Raw genomic sequence first — 18418 nt, forward strand, 5'->3', positions numbered from 1 at the left:
TCACAGGGTGTGGGTGACCCTCTGGTCATTCTGTGTCACAGGGTGTGGGTGACCCTCTGGTCATTCTGTGTCACAGGGAGTGAGTGACCCCCAGGTCATTCTGTGTCACAGGGAGTGAGTGACCCTCTGGTCATTCTATATCACAGGGTGTGAGTGACCCTCTGGTCATTCTATATCACAGGGTGTGGGTGATTCTCTGGTCATTCTGTGTCACAGGGAGTGAGTGACCCCCAGGTCATTCTGTGTCACAGGGAGTGAGTGACCCTCTGTAAATGTGTGTCATTGTCTTTTTATATCGTATACAGTTCACTTTGATCGCCTCGTCTCCTCACCTCTTGTGGCTATAAGCCTAACCTGCTCAATGTCTCAATAAGTTGAGCCTCCCCCCTCTGCAATGAACCTGGAGTGATCCTTCCCAAACTGTCTGCGGTGAGATGCTATCCTTCCCCCTGTAAGGGGATTGAAGCTGTCAGAATACAGATTTGAGTGAGATGTACTGGATTTTGTAAGGAATTGATAGGGGGATGGAATGAGAGACTTGCATCTGGTGGAGAGATTTTGGATACGTTTGGTCAGACATCATGTTGGAGTCAGACTGCTCAGGAGACATTGAGTTGTACAGTACGGAAACAGACCCTTCGTCCAACTCGTCCATGCTGACCAAATATCCCAAATTCCTCTAGTCCCACTTGCCAGCACCTTGTCCAGATCCCTCTAAACCCTTCCTATTCATATACCCATCCAGATGGCTTTTAAATGTTGTCATTGTACCAGCCTCCACCACTTCCTCTGACAGCTCATTCCATACACGTACCACCCTCTGTGTGAAAAAGTTGCCCCTTAGGTCTCTTTTATATCTTTCCCCTCTCACCTTTAACCTCTAGTTCTGGACCCCACTACCGTGGGCTATTCACTGTCTCCATGCCCCTGATGATGAGGTGACTGGTATAGGAAGCAGCATTTTCCACAAGACCAGGTCAGAATGCTTGCAGGGATCAGACACTTGGAGCAGCTGAACCCTGGAGAGGAGAAGGCGAAGGAGGGGACAGGCTGAGCCAACAGCGAGAAATTATTCCCGTCTGTTAAAGCATCAACAACGAGATGGCGCGGGTTGAAAGCATTTTGCAAAAGAAGCAAGTGCAGGGTGAGAATGAAAGGTGTTTCACTCAGCAACTGGCAAGAGTCTGTGTGGAACTGTGATCGAAGCAGATTCAAGAGCAGTGCTTGGACTGATTCACAAAATATCCAGACAATGACACACTGTCACCATGCTCACTTGGATAGCAGGGTGTAGCCACAATGGGCTGAATGGCCTCCTCAGTCAGTGTAATGGTTTTGTGAATCCGGAAGGCAGCGATAGGGTGAGTGGCCACAGTCTTTTCCCCAGGGGTGGGCTAGTCTAAGGCTAGAGGGCATGGGGAGAAAGTTTTGAAGGGCTGTCCTTTACATACAGAGAGTGGGGTGTGGATGGAACGGACTGTCTGGGAGCTGGTGTCACTGGGGACAGGAAAACATTTCACAGGCTCCGCTGCAGTCACAAGGATGGGATAGGGAAATGGACCAGCCAACAGCTTGGTGTGGACTGGTTCAGCTTCAGAAACTGGGCTGGCATAGACGGGTCGGGTCAAAGGGCCTGTTTCTGTGCTGTGTCCCTCAGTGACTCCATGTTTGAAGGGTGTGGAAACGAGACTGGTGTAAAAGGATCATATGATCTGAATGAACTCGCTCGAGGGGACGAATGGCCTCTGCCCTTGTCTGAAATTTCTCAATGTGTCATTGGATGGTCAGCAAACTCCAAAGCTCTTCGTGTCTTGGATACGGGCTTGTTCTTGATGCTTTGGAAGCCTACCATTCCGGAGAATTAGATTAGATTAGTTACAGTGTGGAAACAGGACCTTTGGCCCAATAAGTCCACACCGACCCTCCAAAGAGCAACCCACCCAGACCCATTCCCCTACACCGAACACGATGGGCAATTTAGCATGGCCAATTCACCTAACCTGCACATTTTTAGTCTGTGGGAGGAAACCGGAGCACGGGTCTGTGGTGCTGTGAGGCAGCAGTGCTAACCACTGTGCTGCCCTCGTTCCAGAGAGAGAGAGGCTATTGGGCCGATGTTAATCTTTCAGAGTAATTGCACCTCCCGAGTCCTGGCTTCAGACTGGAAGGTTTTGCTGGATTGCTAATTGCTGCTTTTCTCTCCCTGGTGAACAGATCCTGAAGAAATCCTGCATTGAGATTTTGGCTGCAGAACCATCAAGTATCTGTGCTGGAGGTAAGCAGTTACAAGCCAACTCCAGACACACTAAATATTCTCCTTTCTGGAGACCCAAGCCAGTTTAGTTCCTCCCCTTCGGGATGTTTCATTCCAATCAGAAAGTTTCCATTCTGCAGGAACAACAGAATTCCTATGAAAGAGAAGTGGGAGAGGGAAAAGGAGGTGGGATAGATAGTTTTCCAAAAGATCCGGTGTGGACTCAAGGGGGCCTGGGGGCTGATCTGCTCGCTTTGGGATGATGTGGACTGACACGCTCACTGGGCCTCAGGATGAGTTACCCCACTGTCCACACGGCTCTGTAGAATCAAACATGGACCTGCATTCGCGTAGCTGCCTTGATTGTCAGCATTCTTCTGGTCAAGCAGAGGTGTCACATTGAGCCAGAGATGTCATAGCACCGCCCCCCCCACCCCCCCATCAGAGGCTTGCTCCAAGGGGTAGGTTTTGAGGAGTGTGTTGAAGTAGGGGAGTGAGGTGGGACCAATAGCAGGGAGGTGGATGGAGAGTTTTCCACTGTTTGCAGCCCAGGCAGCTGAAGGTACGGTTACCGATGGGAGACGATTGCAAGTCAGGGAGATGGGAGAGGCCAGAGTTCAACCAGTGCAGATATCTCTCAGGCTTGGGAAGGTTGGAGGGACTTGCAGAGACTGACGGATGGCTTTGACAGTATGAAGGAGCGTTATCTAACTGAGATTTCTGGTTGACTCAGACCCTTTATCCACTCAGTGCTGGGAAATGTCAGTGGTCCCACAGATGAGGGAGTGAACTGAGCCAACCTCAGCCCCCAACTGCAGGATCCCAACAGTGGCTGTCAGGAACATTACCTCACACTCACGTGTCACTTCCAATCCCACCAAACTATCCAGAAGCTGGTCTAGCAAAGAAGTATCCCTGTGAGGACTTGCTCACTGACACAAGCTTGTAGCCAAGTGAGAGAGAGAGCTGAGGCCATCCCTGCGATTGATTCTGCTGTTGTACGAAATGGAAGCTATCCAAATGGATTGACTGTAAAACATCATCATGGCAGTGCATCTTGCCAATGGCCAGCTGTTGCTTGAGAATGTAGTACAGCACTTAAATGGAAATGAGTGAACACGTGCTCAGTTTTTCCCTCTCCAACATTTCTGTTCACTGCATCCATCAGCTGAACCCAGCCGTCATCCTCACCATTCCCCTGCTGTTTTGCCTCTGGCCTTGCTCAACACCAACACTGCTTCCTGTTCAGTTTTTAACATCCCGCCCTGATTGTCATATCCCTTGGCTGCCCTTGTCCCCTTGTGGAACTTTGCACTGTCTCCATCTCTGTCTTCCCCAACTGTCTCAGATCTCTGCTTTTCTCCAATTCACTCACTGCACCTTCAGCAACCAAATCCAATGGCAGTTCCTCCAGAAATGTCTCTGCCTCTTTCTCCGTCTTTAAGGCCCCATATGAAACCCATCCCTTGCTCCATCTTACCTCATTTTTGGCTGGATAGGCCGGGACTTTTCTCCCTGGAGTGTAGGAGGCTGAGGGGTGACCTTATCGAGGTTTCTAAATTCATGAGGGGCAATGTCAGGTGTCTTTTCAATGGGGTGGGGGGATTTCAAGACGACGGGGTATATTTGTCAGGTGAGAGGAGAGAGATTTAAAAACATGAGGGGCAATTATTTCACACAGAGAGTGGTTTGTTTGTGGAGTGAACATCCTGAGGAAGTGGTGGCTGTGGGTACATTTACAATGTTTAAAAGACATTTGGATAAGTTCATGAATAAGAAATATTTGGAGGTATATGGGCTAGGAGTAGGCAGCTGGGACCAGTTGAGTTTGGGGCGAAGGGTCTGTTTCTGTGCTATATGACTCTTTGGCTTTGTGTCTCGATCAGTCTGAGGGGTAAAAAAGCAAGACAAATCAAACTAAATGAGCCAAGTTGATGTTATAAATGCCCTGAAAGTCAATGCCTCAGATATTGGAAAGGCGTGCACTGGCTTTATTTAAGTGCACAGTGTGACTCTTGCTCCAGTTTGAGAAATCCCGCAGTGCAGAGGGAACTCGGGAAGGATGATCTCTCGGGTGTACTGTCCCTGTGCTTTGACAGTGGAAGTATGGGCGACAGGCGACAGCAAGCATTACATATCCCAGTGTCTGGGCATTGTGACAGAAAAGAAAGGAGCTGTGACAAAGGCAGGACTGCATGATTTTCCAAGCAGTGCACACTCAGGGAGAGTGCACACTCAGGGACAGTGCACACAGAGGGACAGTGCACACTCAGGGACAGTGCACACTCAGGGACAGAGCACACTCAGGGACAGTGTACACCAAGGGAGAGTGCACACTCAGGGACAGTGCACACCGAGGGACAGTGCACACTCTGGGACAGGGCACACCGAGGGACAATGCACACTCAGGGACAGTGCACACTCAGGGACAGTGTACACTCAGAGTCAGTGCACACCGAGGGACAGTGCACACCAAGGGAGAGTGCACACTCAGGGATAGTGCACACCGAGGGACAGTGCACCCTCAGGGACAGTGCACCCTCAGGGACAGTGCACACCGAGGGACAGTGCACACTCAGGTACAGTGCACACTGAGGGACAGTGCACACTGAGGGACAGTGCACACCGAGGGACAGTGGACACTGAGGGACAGTGCACACTGAGGGACAGTGCACACTCATGGACAGTGCACACCGAGGGACAGTGCACACTCAGGGACAGTGCACACCGAGGTACAGTGCACACTCAGGGTCAGTGCACACTCAGGGACAGTGCACACCGAGGGACAGTGTACACTGAGGGACAGTGCATACTCAGGGACAGTGTACACTCAGGGACTGTGCACACCGAGGGAGAGTGCACACTCAGGGACAGTGCACACCAAGGGACAGTGCACACTGAGAGACAGTGCACACCGAGGGACAGTGCACACTCAGGGACAGTGCACACCGAGGGACAGTGCACACTCAGGGAGAGTGCACCCTCAGGGACAGTGCACACTCAGGGACAGTGCACCCTCAGGGACAGGGCACACCGAGGGACAGTGCACACTCAGGGACAGTGCACACTCAGGGACAGTGCACACCGAGGGACAGTGCACACTCAGGGACAGTGCACTCTGAGGGACAGTGCACACTCAGGGTCAGTGCACACTCAGGGACAGTGCACACCGAGGGACACTGTACACTGAGGGACAGTGCATACTCAGGGACAGTGTACACTCAGGGACAGTGCACACCGAGGGACAGTGCACACTCAGGGACAGTGCACACCGAGGGACAGTGCACACCCAGGGACAGTGCACACCGAGGGAGAGTGCACACTCAGGGACAGTGCACACTCAGGGACAATGCACACCGACGGACAGTGTACACTCAGGGACAGTGCACACCGAGGGACAGTGTACACTCCGAGGGACAGTGTACACTCAGGGACAGTGCACACGTAGGTACAGTGCACACTCAGGGACAGTGCACACTCAGGAACAGAGCACCCCGAGGGACAGTGCACACTCAGGGACAGTGCACACTCGGGGACAGTGCCCCCTCAGGGACAGTGCACATCGAGGGACAGTGCACACCGACGGACAGTGTACACTCAGGGACAGTGCACACCGAGGGACAGTGCACAGTCAGGGACAGTGCACACTGAGAGACAGTGCACACCGAGGGACAGTGTACACTCAGGGACAGTGCACACCGAGGGACAGTGCACACTCAGGGACAGTGCACACTCAGGGACAGTGCACACTGAGAGACAGTGCACACCGAGGGACAGTGCACACTCAGGGACAGTGCACACTCAGGGACAATGCACACTGAGGGACAGTACACGCTCAGGGACCGTGCACACTGAGCAGTGCACACTCAGGGAGAGTGCACACCGAGGGACAGTGCACCCTCAGGGACCGTGCACACTCAGGGACAGTGCACACTGAGGGACAATGCACACTCAGGGACAGTGCACACTCAGGGATAGTGCCCCCTCAGAGAGAGTGCACACTCAGGGACAGTGCACACCGAGAGACAGTGCACACTCAGGGACAGTGCACACCGAGGGACAGTGCACACTGAGAGACAGTGCACACCGAGGGACAGCGCACACTCAGGGACAGTGCCCACTCAGGGAGAGTGCACACCGAGGGACAGTGCACACTCAGGGACAGTGCACACTCAGGGACAATGCACACTCAGGGACAGTGCACACCGAGGGACAGTGCACACTCAGGGACAGTGCACATTAAGGGACAGTACACACTGAGGGACAGTGCACGCTCAGGGACCGTGCACACTGAGGGACAGCGCACACTCAGGGACAGTGCCCACTCAGGGAGAGTGCACACCGAGGGACAGTGCACACTCAGGGACAGTGCACATCGAGGGACAGTGCACCCTCAGAGACCGTGCACGCTCAGGGACAGTGCACACTGAGGGACAGTGCACACTCAGGGACAGTGCACACTGAGGGATAGTGCACACCGAGGGACAGTGCACACTCAGGGACAGTGCACCCTCAGGGACAGTGCACCCTCAGGGAGAGTGCACACTCAGGGAGAGTGCACACCGAGGGACAGTGCACACTCAGGGACAGTGCATGCTCACGGACAGTGCACCCTCAGGGACAGTGCACACCGAGGGACAGTGCACACTCAGGGACAGTGCACACTGAGGGACAGTGCACACTCAGGGACAGTGCACACCGAGGGACAGTGCACACTCAGGGACAGTGCACCCTCAGTGACAGTGCACCCTCAGGGAGAGTGCACACTCAGGGAGAGTGCACACCGAGGGTCAGTGCACACTGAGGGACAGTGCACGCTCAGGGACAGTGCACCCTCAGGGACAGTGCACACCGAGGGACAGTGCACACTCAAGGACAGTGCACACTCAGGGACAGTGCACACTGAGGGACAGTGCACACTCAGGGACAATGCACACTCAGGGACAGTGCACACCGAGGGACAGTCCACACACAGGGACAGTGCACATTGAGGGACAGTGCACACCGAGGGACAGTGCACGCTCAGGGACAGTGCACACTCAGGGAGAGTGCACACTGAGGGACAGTGCACACCGAGGGACAGTGCACACTCAGGGACAGTGCACACTGAGGGACAGTGCACACTCAGGGACAGTGCACACTCAGGGAGAGTGCACACCGAGGGACAGTGCACACTCAGGGACAGTGCAACTGAGGGACAGTGCACACTCAGGGACAGTGCACACTGAGGGACAGTGCACACTCAGGGACAGTGCACCCTCAGGGACAGTGCACACTCAGGGAGAGTGCACACTGAGGGACAGTGCACACTGAGGGACAGTGCACACTCAGGGAGAGTGCACACCGAGGGACAGTGCACACTCAGGGACAGTGCACACTGAGGGACAGTGCACACTCAGGGACAGTGCACACTGAGGGACAGTGCACACTCAGGGACAGTGCACATCGAGGGACAGTGTACACTCTGGGACAGTGCACACTGAGGGACAGTGCACACCGAGGGACAGTGCACACCGAGGGACAGTTTACACTCTGGGACAGTGCACACTCGGGGACAGGGCACACCGAGGGACAGTGCACACCGAGGGACAGTGCACACCGAGGGACAGTGCACACTGAGGGACAGTGCACACCGAGGGACAGTGCACACTCAGGGACAGTGCACACTCAGGGACAGTGCACACCGAGGGACAGTGCACACCGAGGGACAGTGTACACTCTGGGACAGTGCACACTCAGGAACAGTCCACTACACTCTGGGACAGTGCACACTCAGGAACAGTCCACACCGAGGGACAGTGCACACTGAGGGACAGTGCACACCGAGGGACAGTGCTCACTGAGGGACAGTGCACACCGAGGGACAGTGCACACTCAGGGACAGTGCACACCGAGGGACAGTGCACACCGAGGGACAGTGCACTCTCAGGAAGTGTGCACCCTCGGGGACAGTGCACACTCAGGGAGAGTGCACCCTCAGGGACAGAGCACACTCAGGGACAGTGCACACTGAGGGACAGTGCACACCGAGGGACAGTGCACACCGAGAGACAGTGCACACTCAGGGACAGTGCACACTGAGGGACAGTGCACCCTCAGGGACAGTGCACACTCAGGCACAGTGCACACCGAGGGACAGTGCACACTCAGGGACAGTGCACACTCAGGCACAGTGCACACCGAGGGACAGTGTACACTCTGGGACAGTGCACACTCGGGGACAGGGCACTCCGAGGGACAGTGCACCCTCAGGGACAGTTCACACCGAGGGACAGTGCACACTGAGGGACAGTGCACACCGAGGGACAGTGCACACTCAGGGACAGTGCACACTGAGGGACAGTGCACACCGAGGGACAGTGCACACCGAGGGACAGTGCACACTCGGGGACAGGGCACTCCGAGGGACAGTGCACCCTCAGGGACAGTGCACACCGAGGGACAGTGCACACTGAGGGACAGTGCACCCTCAGGGACAGTGCACACTTAGGGACAGTGCACACCGAGGGACAGTGCACACTGAGGGACAGTGCACACTCAGGGACAGTGTACACTGAGGGACAGTGCACACTCAGGGACAGTGCACACTCAGGGACAGAGCACACTCAGGGACAGTGCACACCGAGGGACAGTGGACACTGAGGGACAGTGCACACCGAGGGACAGTGCACACTGAGGGACAGTGCACACTCAGGGACAGTGCACACTTAGGGACAGTGCACACCGAGGGATAGTGCACACTCAGGGACAGTGCACACCGAGGGACAGTGCACACTGAGGGACAGTGCACACTGAGGGACAGTGCACACTGAGGGACAATGCACACCGATTCGTCCAGCCGTGTGGTAGTAGCCCACGTCCAGCCCAACAGTGATTCCTTTGTTCCAGAGGAGATGGTATGGGAGAGGACAAGGACAGCTGAGTCAGGTAACCTCTCCATTGGAGTACTGGAATTGGGACAAACCCCCCCCAAAAAAGGAGTCCAGTGTTTCAGGAACATATTGGTGTAGTGGGGGGGCAGGAGGCAGAAGATGGAGTACAGATGGAGGTTGGTGCTTGTAATGATGGGAGGATATGGATGTGGGAATCCAGCTCAGACTCAGGGACTTGGTGCTGAAGCCAGGGAATGGAACAAAAAATGGGGCCAGAGTTTGCAGCTTGGACCAAGACTGAGGAACATGGCCTTTGGTTCTCCCTGCTTCAGGAGGAAATTGTGCCTCATCCAGAAGTGGGCCCGAAACCATGTGCCAATGCAGAGAGGTGGGAGTAGGTATCATCTGCCAGAGACCTGTAGGTAGCGTGGGGAATGGGCGAAAGGAAGAGGCGAACAACTACCTGATAGGTATTGGGGGGTGGGGGGTGGGGTGGGGGGGCAGAGGAGGTGACATGGTGGTCACCCCACCGGATCAATGATCACCTTCTGGTGGAGTCTGCGAGAAGGAGCTCGCCCAGTGGTGACCCCCCCTAGCGACTGTTCATTGTTTAGTTTCCAGGGCCATCCAATTTGTTCACGTCCACGAGGGAGGGAAAGGTACCATCCTTGCCCAGTCTGACCCACAGCACCTGCAGGCTGGGGACACACAGGGCAGACAAGAGCAAGCTACAGGGGTGTGGGCATTGCGAAGGAGGGGGTGGTGGTGGTTGTGGTCTCAGAGAGGGGTGGGGGACATTTACCAAGTCAGGACTCCACCAGCCTACCCCATTGATGGTGCACTGTCAGGATACTGAAGCACCCCTGAGATTACTGCCTCCCTCCCATTGATGTTGGGGATAGTGACAGGTCTGTAACTGTCCCAGTTTAGGCAAGGACTTGTGGCTTGTGCAACAGTCTCTGCTCAGCTCCAGAGAAGTAACCCGACTGTTTTCTCACCTACAAAACCAGCAACTGTCCTGAAGTGATTGGGGGAGGGGGGGGACCATTGCTGTAGAGGAACTTGGAGGCTCCACATCCTGGTGCATAATGCAGAGTGTCTTTATAGATGACCCTGGAGCCTTCAGAGCCTGATGGGAGCAGCGTTACACAGAGGCTCCTCATCACTAACAGTAACTTGCAGCATTTCTGGGACAAGGATATCTGTTGTAGCCTTGTGCACAGTCAACCTTACCAGTCATGATGTCAGGGCTTGGATTTTACTCCAACTCCTTGCCTTTTGCTAACATGATGACAGCAATGAGTGAATTGAAAACAGAGACGGCAGAATAAGATTTGGTAGGCGTGTGATCCAAAAGCTGCTTTCCATCAGGGACTTCTAATTTTTTTGGAATTGGAATAGAAAACAGCTCAGACCATTGGCCACACTTGAGGTAATTTAATCCACCAGCTCTGACAGAAGACCATGGTGCATTCCAAAGACTATACATTTGGGGTTGGTTTGGGTGAATCAGCTCAGTGCTGAGATTCCGGTTTCTCATCACTGGAATATCTTGAGGTCGTGTTACCTGAGCAGGGAGGACCCCTGTGCTGTCCAAGCTAACAGCAGCAATACAATGGGGTCCAGGGTGTGTTCGTAGCCCAGAGAACATTGTCCCTACTTCAACCGGATCTGGGGATTACACGCAGCGTGGGTTGGTGGGCACGTGTGACACCACACTGACTGGTAATCCAGTGACTCAATTCATTTGCACCTGGGACTTCTCTTAACCTGGCATTTTCTATTCTGCAGAAACATTCCAGGTCGTTGTGAAGGGGAATGGATTTTCCCACGCTCGTAGTGTGGACAAAGTACGCTGCAGTTTCAAAATCAACGACACGGTGACCCTCAGTAAGTATACCGCATGACCTCCAGGAAGGTCTTACTTTCGGCATGGTTTGGAGGGTGTGGGGGCGGTGTGAGGAATTAAGATCATTTCAGGTGACTCCCCTCTGATTGAAATAACAAGTAACCATGTGCAAGCAAATGGCGTGGCTTTGCAAACTCTTCAACCTTGCCAAAGGGAGACCAGCTTTCGGTCATGCACTCAGCAGAAATAGGACACCAAAAACGAGACTTGGAGCAAGGGATGCAAACAGAAGTTGCCGGAAAAATCTCAGCAGGTCTGTCAGCATCCATGTGGAGAGAAATCAGAGTTCACGTTTCGGGTCCTGTCATCCTTCCTCACAACTCACTCGAGCGGAAACGTGAACTCTGGTTTCTCTCCACACGGATGCTCCCAGACCTGCTGAGATTTTTCCGGCAACTTCTGTTGTTGTCCCTGAATTCCAGCACCCACAGTTCTTTTGGTCTTTATTGAAGAAAGAGACACCGTTTCACACAGGATGAGAAGAGGGTGCTGATTGGTTGGGCCATCGTTGGCACTATGAGACAGTTAACTGTCAATCTTCATTCTCAGAGCAGGTTCTGATTGGTCAGAGTGTCGCTATGGCAGAGTTTGGCTGCCTCCATGTTGACTTGGTTTTTAAAAGAGCAATGTCAGGTGCAAATTGCTTTTCGTCTCCAAATGACAGGGTCCTGCCTGTCGATGCCTGAAATTCCACAGTGCCTCTGTGGTATGGGCTGCTGCTGAACCCACTTTGAAACACATTAGCTGGGTGCAGCTTCGATTTGACGAGATCATGGTTGGGAAGGAGAGAAGAATTTGTGATGGATCCCTTTTCTTGCTTGCGACCAAATAAAGCAGGACTAGCAATCAAGGCTGAGGTGGGGAAGGGGTGGGAATGAAAGGGGATAGAACATCCCACCCCCCACTTCCTCCCAAGGGCACCCAACTGGACAGGTTCCAGCAACAACAGGGAGATCATTGCCCCCATCCTGCACCTATCTGCTGCACGCAGACATTGTCCTGTCCAACAATTCCCGCAACACCGCCCCCTCAACTCTTCCTGACTCTACTGCGGTCAGACAGTAACATCAGTTGAAGCACAGGCGAAGACCTCCACTGTATTATCCAGGGAGCTATATTTGCTCTGCTATCCTTCCATTTCTGGCTTCTGAGTGCCCCCTCATTCCTCTATCATCCACAGCCATGGGTTTGTTTGCCTGGGCCGTGAGCTCCCTCTCTAAACCTTTCCACCTCCATCCACATTGAAAGTGCCTGTGTGACTGACTACCACCTTGTTGATCATGTCTGTCCAACCCCCTCAGCCGCCATGGGACATGGGTATAAGCTGGAGTTGTGGAAGCTTGTGACTGCATCACGTTGCTGTGTAAAGTTCACTGGGAGCTGTCAGGGAAGCCTCCCACCTCCTGACATTGTGATTTGGGTGAAAGATGTGGCCGTGTCAATGGGGATTTTGACAAAATATTGAGTGATTATGGTGATGTACATTGTATATGTGGATGTTCTGACAATGTGTATGGTGACATAAATGTATGTATGATGGAGATGATGAATTACATCATATATATGGTGGCTGTGGTGATTTTGATGCTATCTGGGTCTTTGTGGTGATATGTTTAGTGATGTTGATTATATATGTAGTGTTATGGATGAGGCCAGGCCACTCAAAACATTGTTAAGCAGGCAGCCCCAGACCATAACTTTGCAATTTGTTTAAGTTGGTGGACAGTGAAAATTATCTGGAGTAAGTTAGCGAGGTTGACTGCCAGACAGACAGAAATTTATTCACAAAATCCCACAATGAAACATAAAGCAGAGAATGAAGAACCCCTACAGAACTCAGTCTATCCAAACTAGACTTCATTATGCTGTTCCAAAAATACACAACAGTCCCAAGAAGCAAACCCCTTAAACACAGAGTAAAAATGAAACACAGCCTAGCAGATTGAAGTTTGAAGTGAAGAAGGAGAGAGAGAGAGAAGGTGCAGTCTCAAACCTGCCTGACTTCACACCAGCCACTGCTGAACCAAACTAACTCCGAACTCTGAACTCATTGGATCAGCTGGAGAGCTGGCCACTCCCCCTTGACTACACAAGTTACTGACAAAAACAACAAAGTTTTGGCCTGAGCACCCATTTGTTAACGTACAAACGAAAAGGCCTCCCAATACCCTTTTCATCCCTGGACCAGTTCAGCCGGTTTGGCCCCTGGGCTGGTTTCTGACCCCACTGAAAATAAATCAAGGACTTGGAAGCCTTGACTTTGTGACAATAGGGTGATGCATCTGGTGACTGTGGTGAGTTTGCTGGTGGAGATGGTGAGTTTGATATTGGGTACAATGATGGTGGTGATAGATACAGGGTGATAATTATCTCCGTAGATCTATACAATGTGGTGAGACCTTCAGGGGTAATGGTTTGATTACTCCCAAGGGGCATGTCTTGATCGAATACTGAGATTCCTAGAGAGGATCCCTTGCCCAACGCACACCCTGATGAGACACCCTTAGCTGTTGGGAGCTGCCTCTCCCCCTTTGAGTTGAAAAGTCAACTGGGGGGGGAATGAAATGTTGGACCTGACGGCAGGGTGGAGGGGGGGCTGCAACGTTTCAAACCACCTTCAAGAGTCAATGCCCGAATTGTGCAGCGACCAGGTATGGAGAGGAATATGAAATGAACTCATCCTCAGTCCGCAGGCGAGGATGTTCCCAGAAGCTTCCCCTTCCAATAGAATCACATTGGAATGGTGAGGAAGCTCAGAATATTACCTGAATGAGCAGAGCCAAAGGGAGAATAGAGAGCAGTGAGATTGAAGGGGTCATACTGTGTGGAGTCAGCTCACAGCACCTCACAGAATCAGAGTTCTCCAATTGTGGCTATTAACCTGGTCCAATCAGGGAGCCCTGGCTGACGGATAGAAACAGGAAGGTCACTCTGAGAGCTGGCTCTGAGGGAGCTGGGTCAATGTCATTTCCCTCTCCATGCGTAACTAAAGGCTGACAGGACACTGACCTCTGTCGAGCTATCTCACTGCCTGCTGATGACACTCTGTTCAGCAGATGACAGGAGGCAGAGGCATCATTAAAGAATGACAATGAGGCATGGGTGAGTGGATGGCATTTTCAGATGAGCAACTACCCTCGACTGCTTTCGTGCTGATTTTCCCTCTTGCTCCGAGAGATGCAAGCTGACATGTGGACTTTGGCCCACACCCTTTCACCAGCCTCCTGTGGTCCCAGCTCAGTCAAGTAGTTTTACACTACTCCGATGAGTCACCTTGCAGCCACCAGCCGGAATCTGATGCCTTGTTCAGTGGGAGTGGCGGATTGAAACTTTAATTAACATGGGGATCCGCCCCCCCAGCCACCTCTCCCACCCCAGGCAGGGAGAGACAGCCATCTTTCAGGTCTTCATTTTGGCCAAATTCAAACCTGGCTCCCAGAAGGTGAGAAAGGGCCAGTATCTAAGCCCCATTAGCTGTGACCCTCTGGGAACAGACTGCACTGTTGGACATCACTGTTCAGCCTTACTGTTGCTAACAGAGGAAGCTGTACCAGGTAGCACTTTGGTATGAGCCCTCTGAAATGGGGAACACACTCACAAAGGTGGCTGTCTTCACCTCCATTCCATCTCCAAAGGGACATGGATCCATCCGGAAAAGGACCACAGAGAATTCCTGGCTCTCGCAAGCTCCCAGGGCAAACTCAGGAGTTGCATGTGCAGCAGGAAAGAGAAAAAGGATTGTCGGAGGGGAAGGGTACCGTCTTTGCAATGACATCGCAATCAGAAGGTCAACCTTCAACGTGAATTTGCATTTAACTGGTGACTGAAGCAGAGTCAAATATCTAAAGGTGCATTGCAGGAATCTAACACGCCAGACTCTGACCCCGAGATGGGTGAAGAGATATGGCTCAGGGGTTGATGAGAAACCTGATCAAGGGGGAGGGTTTTTAATTCTTCAGAAAGAGAAAAGGCAGGCCCAGAGGTTCAGGGAGAGTATTTCGGAACTTAGAACCCAGGCAACTCAAGGCTCAGTGTCTAACGGTGGGGCAGTTAACAGAAAAGGTACACATTAAGAGGCCAAGAATTGGAGCAGTGCAGAGACGATGGCTGATTGAAGGCGATAACTGAGGTAGGGAGGGGTGAAGCTAAGGAGGCAGATGAAGCTGCAGATAAGGGGGGGGGGGGGGGCACTACTTTCAGACAGAACTGACCCTGAGTATTCAGAGTAAAGGACTGGTGGCTGCGGTTATTTGTCAACATTGATGGTGGGCACACACATTGCATCGCTTTGATGAGGACGTGAGTAATGAGATTCTGCGAGTTAAATCAAACGGGAGGCAGTAAACGCAGGAAGATACTCTCACTCAGCAGGTTGATGGCGAAAAGGCAATCAGTCCAGCCGTGATCTCATTGAACGGCAGAGCAGACCTGAGGGGCTGAATGGCCTCCTGCTACTCCTGGGTGTTCTGGTCTGATTTAGCATTGCAGTGAAGAACTACAGGAGGGTGGAGAGTGCCTTTCTGTACAAGAGAGCTCTCATGGGGAGCAGCAAAAGCATGAGCAGTCTCATTGGGGAGCTTCAGGAGATGGACGAGAATGTTTTCACAAATAGGTAACTTTTGGCCTGTGTAACAGCAAGAGAGTGTGTGTGAATTTCTGAAAGGGGCTCAATTGCGTCTGTTTTTTTTCCCCTCTCTCTCTGTGTCTTCCAGCTAAAAAGCCTTTGGTGGTGGAAGACACCTACTTGCTCTGTCCTGCTCCAGTGCTACAGGAAGTTGACGGGTACGTTGAGATTCTCTATTTTCCTCCCCTTCCCGTTCCCACACCCCCACATGCTTGGCTGCTGGCGCACCATTGGTCAGGCACAGCATTTTGTAATGGAGCACTGTCTCTCAGTAAAATACCACGGCCAAACACAGACACAAAGTCACAGCCTCCTGTCTGAACGTTCAATTTCCGTCCTCGTGAGAGCGAGACTCAAAGACATGCATCGTCTGCCTCCAATGAAGCTACACTTTGGTGCAGAGATCAAGGTAACAAAAGCAACGAGAAGGAAGACATTTTGCAGCGTGCTGTGTTTTGCATGGGGCTGATGCCAAAGTGGAGCTCCAAACTAAATAGTGGAGTGATACAGCCTTGGAAACCGAGCAGCTGCCAGATGCCGGTGACACAAGGCAGTATACAGTCCAGGTCTCTGTGCTCTAAACTCCCTGGGCTGTAAGGCCTGAAATAAACAAGGCCACAAGCCCCCAAGGAGAGCATTTCCAGAGAACCCCTCAACCGTAATACCAATGTTAACTTGGAAACCCAATCCCTCAGCGATCCACGCATGGTGACATGGGAAAATCTCCCAGTGCAACCACCAAACAAGCCCAAAGCGACTTTTAATGTCACTGTTGGTGTGTGAGCTACATGCCAGGAAGTAGTGTACAGCAAGCTCCCACAAACACACATGACCCAAGGATCACACCACCAGATTATGGCAGAGCTGCCTGGTGAAGGGGCGGGGGTGGGGGAGGGGAGAAAGAGTTCCCGTGCTCTCCTTCAAATTAACACCGACAGATCTTTCACGCCCCAACCCCCTTCCTGGGTACAAAGCAGGGGGCTTCAGTTCAGGACTGTCTCACTGAGTGTCACGCTCCCTCAGTAATGGAGGGGGGAGGACTCTCAGCCTGGAACCTCTCAGTTCACCCATTGGACTGGGACCTGTCTTTCAGATTCTGTTCCTGAAGCGTTGGACTCTACCACCTCTGTAGGAGTTGGGGAGTCGGGGGAAGAGATTGGTAAGAAAAGCTAATCAGTTCAAAGCACTGGGAGATAAAGGATGGCTCTGTCCAAACCTGTTGGCAATGGGTTCCCCAGCAAGGGACAACGCCAAGATGTCAACACTGAGAGACAGCAGGTTAACGCAGCCTTCCCACCACACACCTCTCAGTCAGTAGGCAGAGGACTCTCATGTCACAAGGAAGTGAAGGAAGTTTGGAAATAAATGCCAGGGGTCGCTCATCATGACCTTGAACCTTCCCTTGGTTATTCCGAGGAACCTCAAAGTGCCCGTGAGGGAAGGGAAACTGTTGCACATCTGTGTGATTCCAGGCTCACGTGGTTAACTCGTGAATGCCCCTTTCACTCCATTCAAGGGCAAACAGGGGAGGGGATGGCCTAGTGGTACTGTCATGGGACTGTTAATCCGGAGCCCGAAGTCATGTTCTGGGGAGGAGTGGCGGGGGTAGCTGGGTTTGAATCCTGCTACAGCAGGCAGTTCAATTTGAATTCAATGTAAATCTGGAATTAAAGAAAATGATGACGACCATGAATCCTTGTCATGTCCTTTCAGGAAGGAAATCTGCCATCCTTACCTGGTCTGGCCTACATGTGACTCCAGACCCATAGCAATGCGTTTGACTCTCAACTGTCCTCTGGACAATGAGGGGTTGGCCATGGTCAGAATGTCCTTGCCCCATGAATGAATTAAAAAACATGGTGATGCTCAGCAAACACTAACCCTGCCAGCGATGACCAGCTCCTGAGAGGGAAGAGAGAAATGCCTGACTCAAATCGCATTGACCAGGGAATGTCTTGCCTCACTCCCTCATTATCCACATCCGACAGCCCACTCTCTCCCCTCTCCACACTCGCCCTGAGTCCATCCAAAGGCTTCTCTGTTCTCCGTGCCCACTCCCTGCCCAACGTCTACTGATACCACTGGAACAACCCGCCCAACATGCATACACACACACACACACAGACACACACACAGACACACACACGCACAGACACACACACACACTTGCACACTTACACACACAGACACACACACACATATCCCCAAAGGGCTGGTGTCAAAGGTGATCCTGGATAGATAGCGATGGGTCAGCTCTCCAGGGTTGGGTTTGACTTGACCGTGGGGGTCTGACCCTCGCACCCCTCTCCCGCCTCACATCTCGCTCTGGAGTGGTTGTGAGGGGGAGCAACATGCCAGTGCTGGAGAACTGGGTATTGTTCGGACTGTGGGGCAGGAGCCCAGGCTGAGAACTACAGCCTACCAACCAAGTGAAGCCCTGGGGATTCAGGCAGTGCCTGGGGATGTCAGAGACATGAGGATGGGGGATTGGGGGTTAGGGTTGGGGGGAGACCAGACAGCAGCCTCCAACTTGGACAGGCCCACCCCTTTCCTTTTCCTTTCAGGCCAAGATTGTGAAGTGAAACCAAAGCTGGGCAGTGCTGCTTACACTGACCCATATACTGTAGTGGCTGGTCCAGTCAGTGGCTCATTGCCAACACCAAGGAATGGTGGGCAGGCAGGTTTCAGTGCCAGACCAGCCCAACAGATGGCTGTGTGTGTGTGTGTGTGTGTGTGTGTGTCTGTGTGTGTGTGTGTGT

At 52.6% G+C, this 18418-nt stretch overlaps 1 protein-coding gene across 2 annotated transcripts in view; it reads left to right on the forward strand.

Moving 5' to 3' along the window:
* Positions 1 to 18418, forward strand: part of LOC122543053 (anthrax toxin receptor 1-like) — a 142149-nt gene that overhangs the window by 47880 nt on the left and 75851 nt on the right. For both annotated transcript variants that reach the window (XM_043681251.1, XM_043681250.1), the window contains exons 9-11: positions 2215 to 2275; positions 10918 to 11016; positions 15748 to 15817. In XM_043681251.1, coding sequence (XP_043537186.1) covers positions 2215 to 2275; positions 10918 to 11016; positions 15748 to 15817 — 230 coding nt within the window. The remainder of the gene's footprint in view (positions 1 to 2214; positions 2276 to 10917; positions 11017 to 15747; positions 15818 to 18418) is intronic.

This window comes from Chiloscyllium plagiosum, chromosome 42, assembly GCF_004010195.1.
Source record: "Chiloscyllium plagiosum isolate BGI_BamShark_2017 chromosome 42, ASM401019v2, whole genome shotgun sequence".
Taxonomy (NCBI): domain Eukaryota; kingdom Metazoa; phylum Chordata; class Chondrichthyes; order Orectolobiformes; family Hemiscylliidae; genus Chiloscyllium; species Chiloscyllium plagiosum.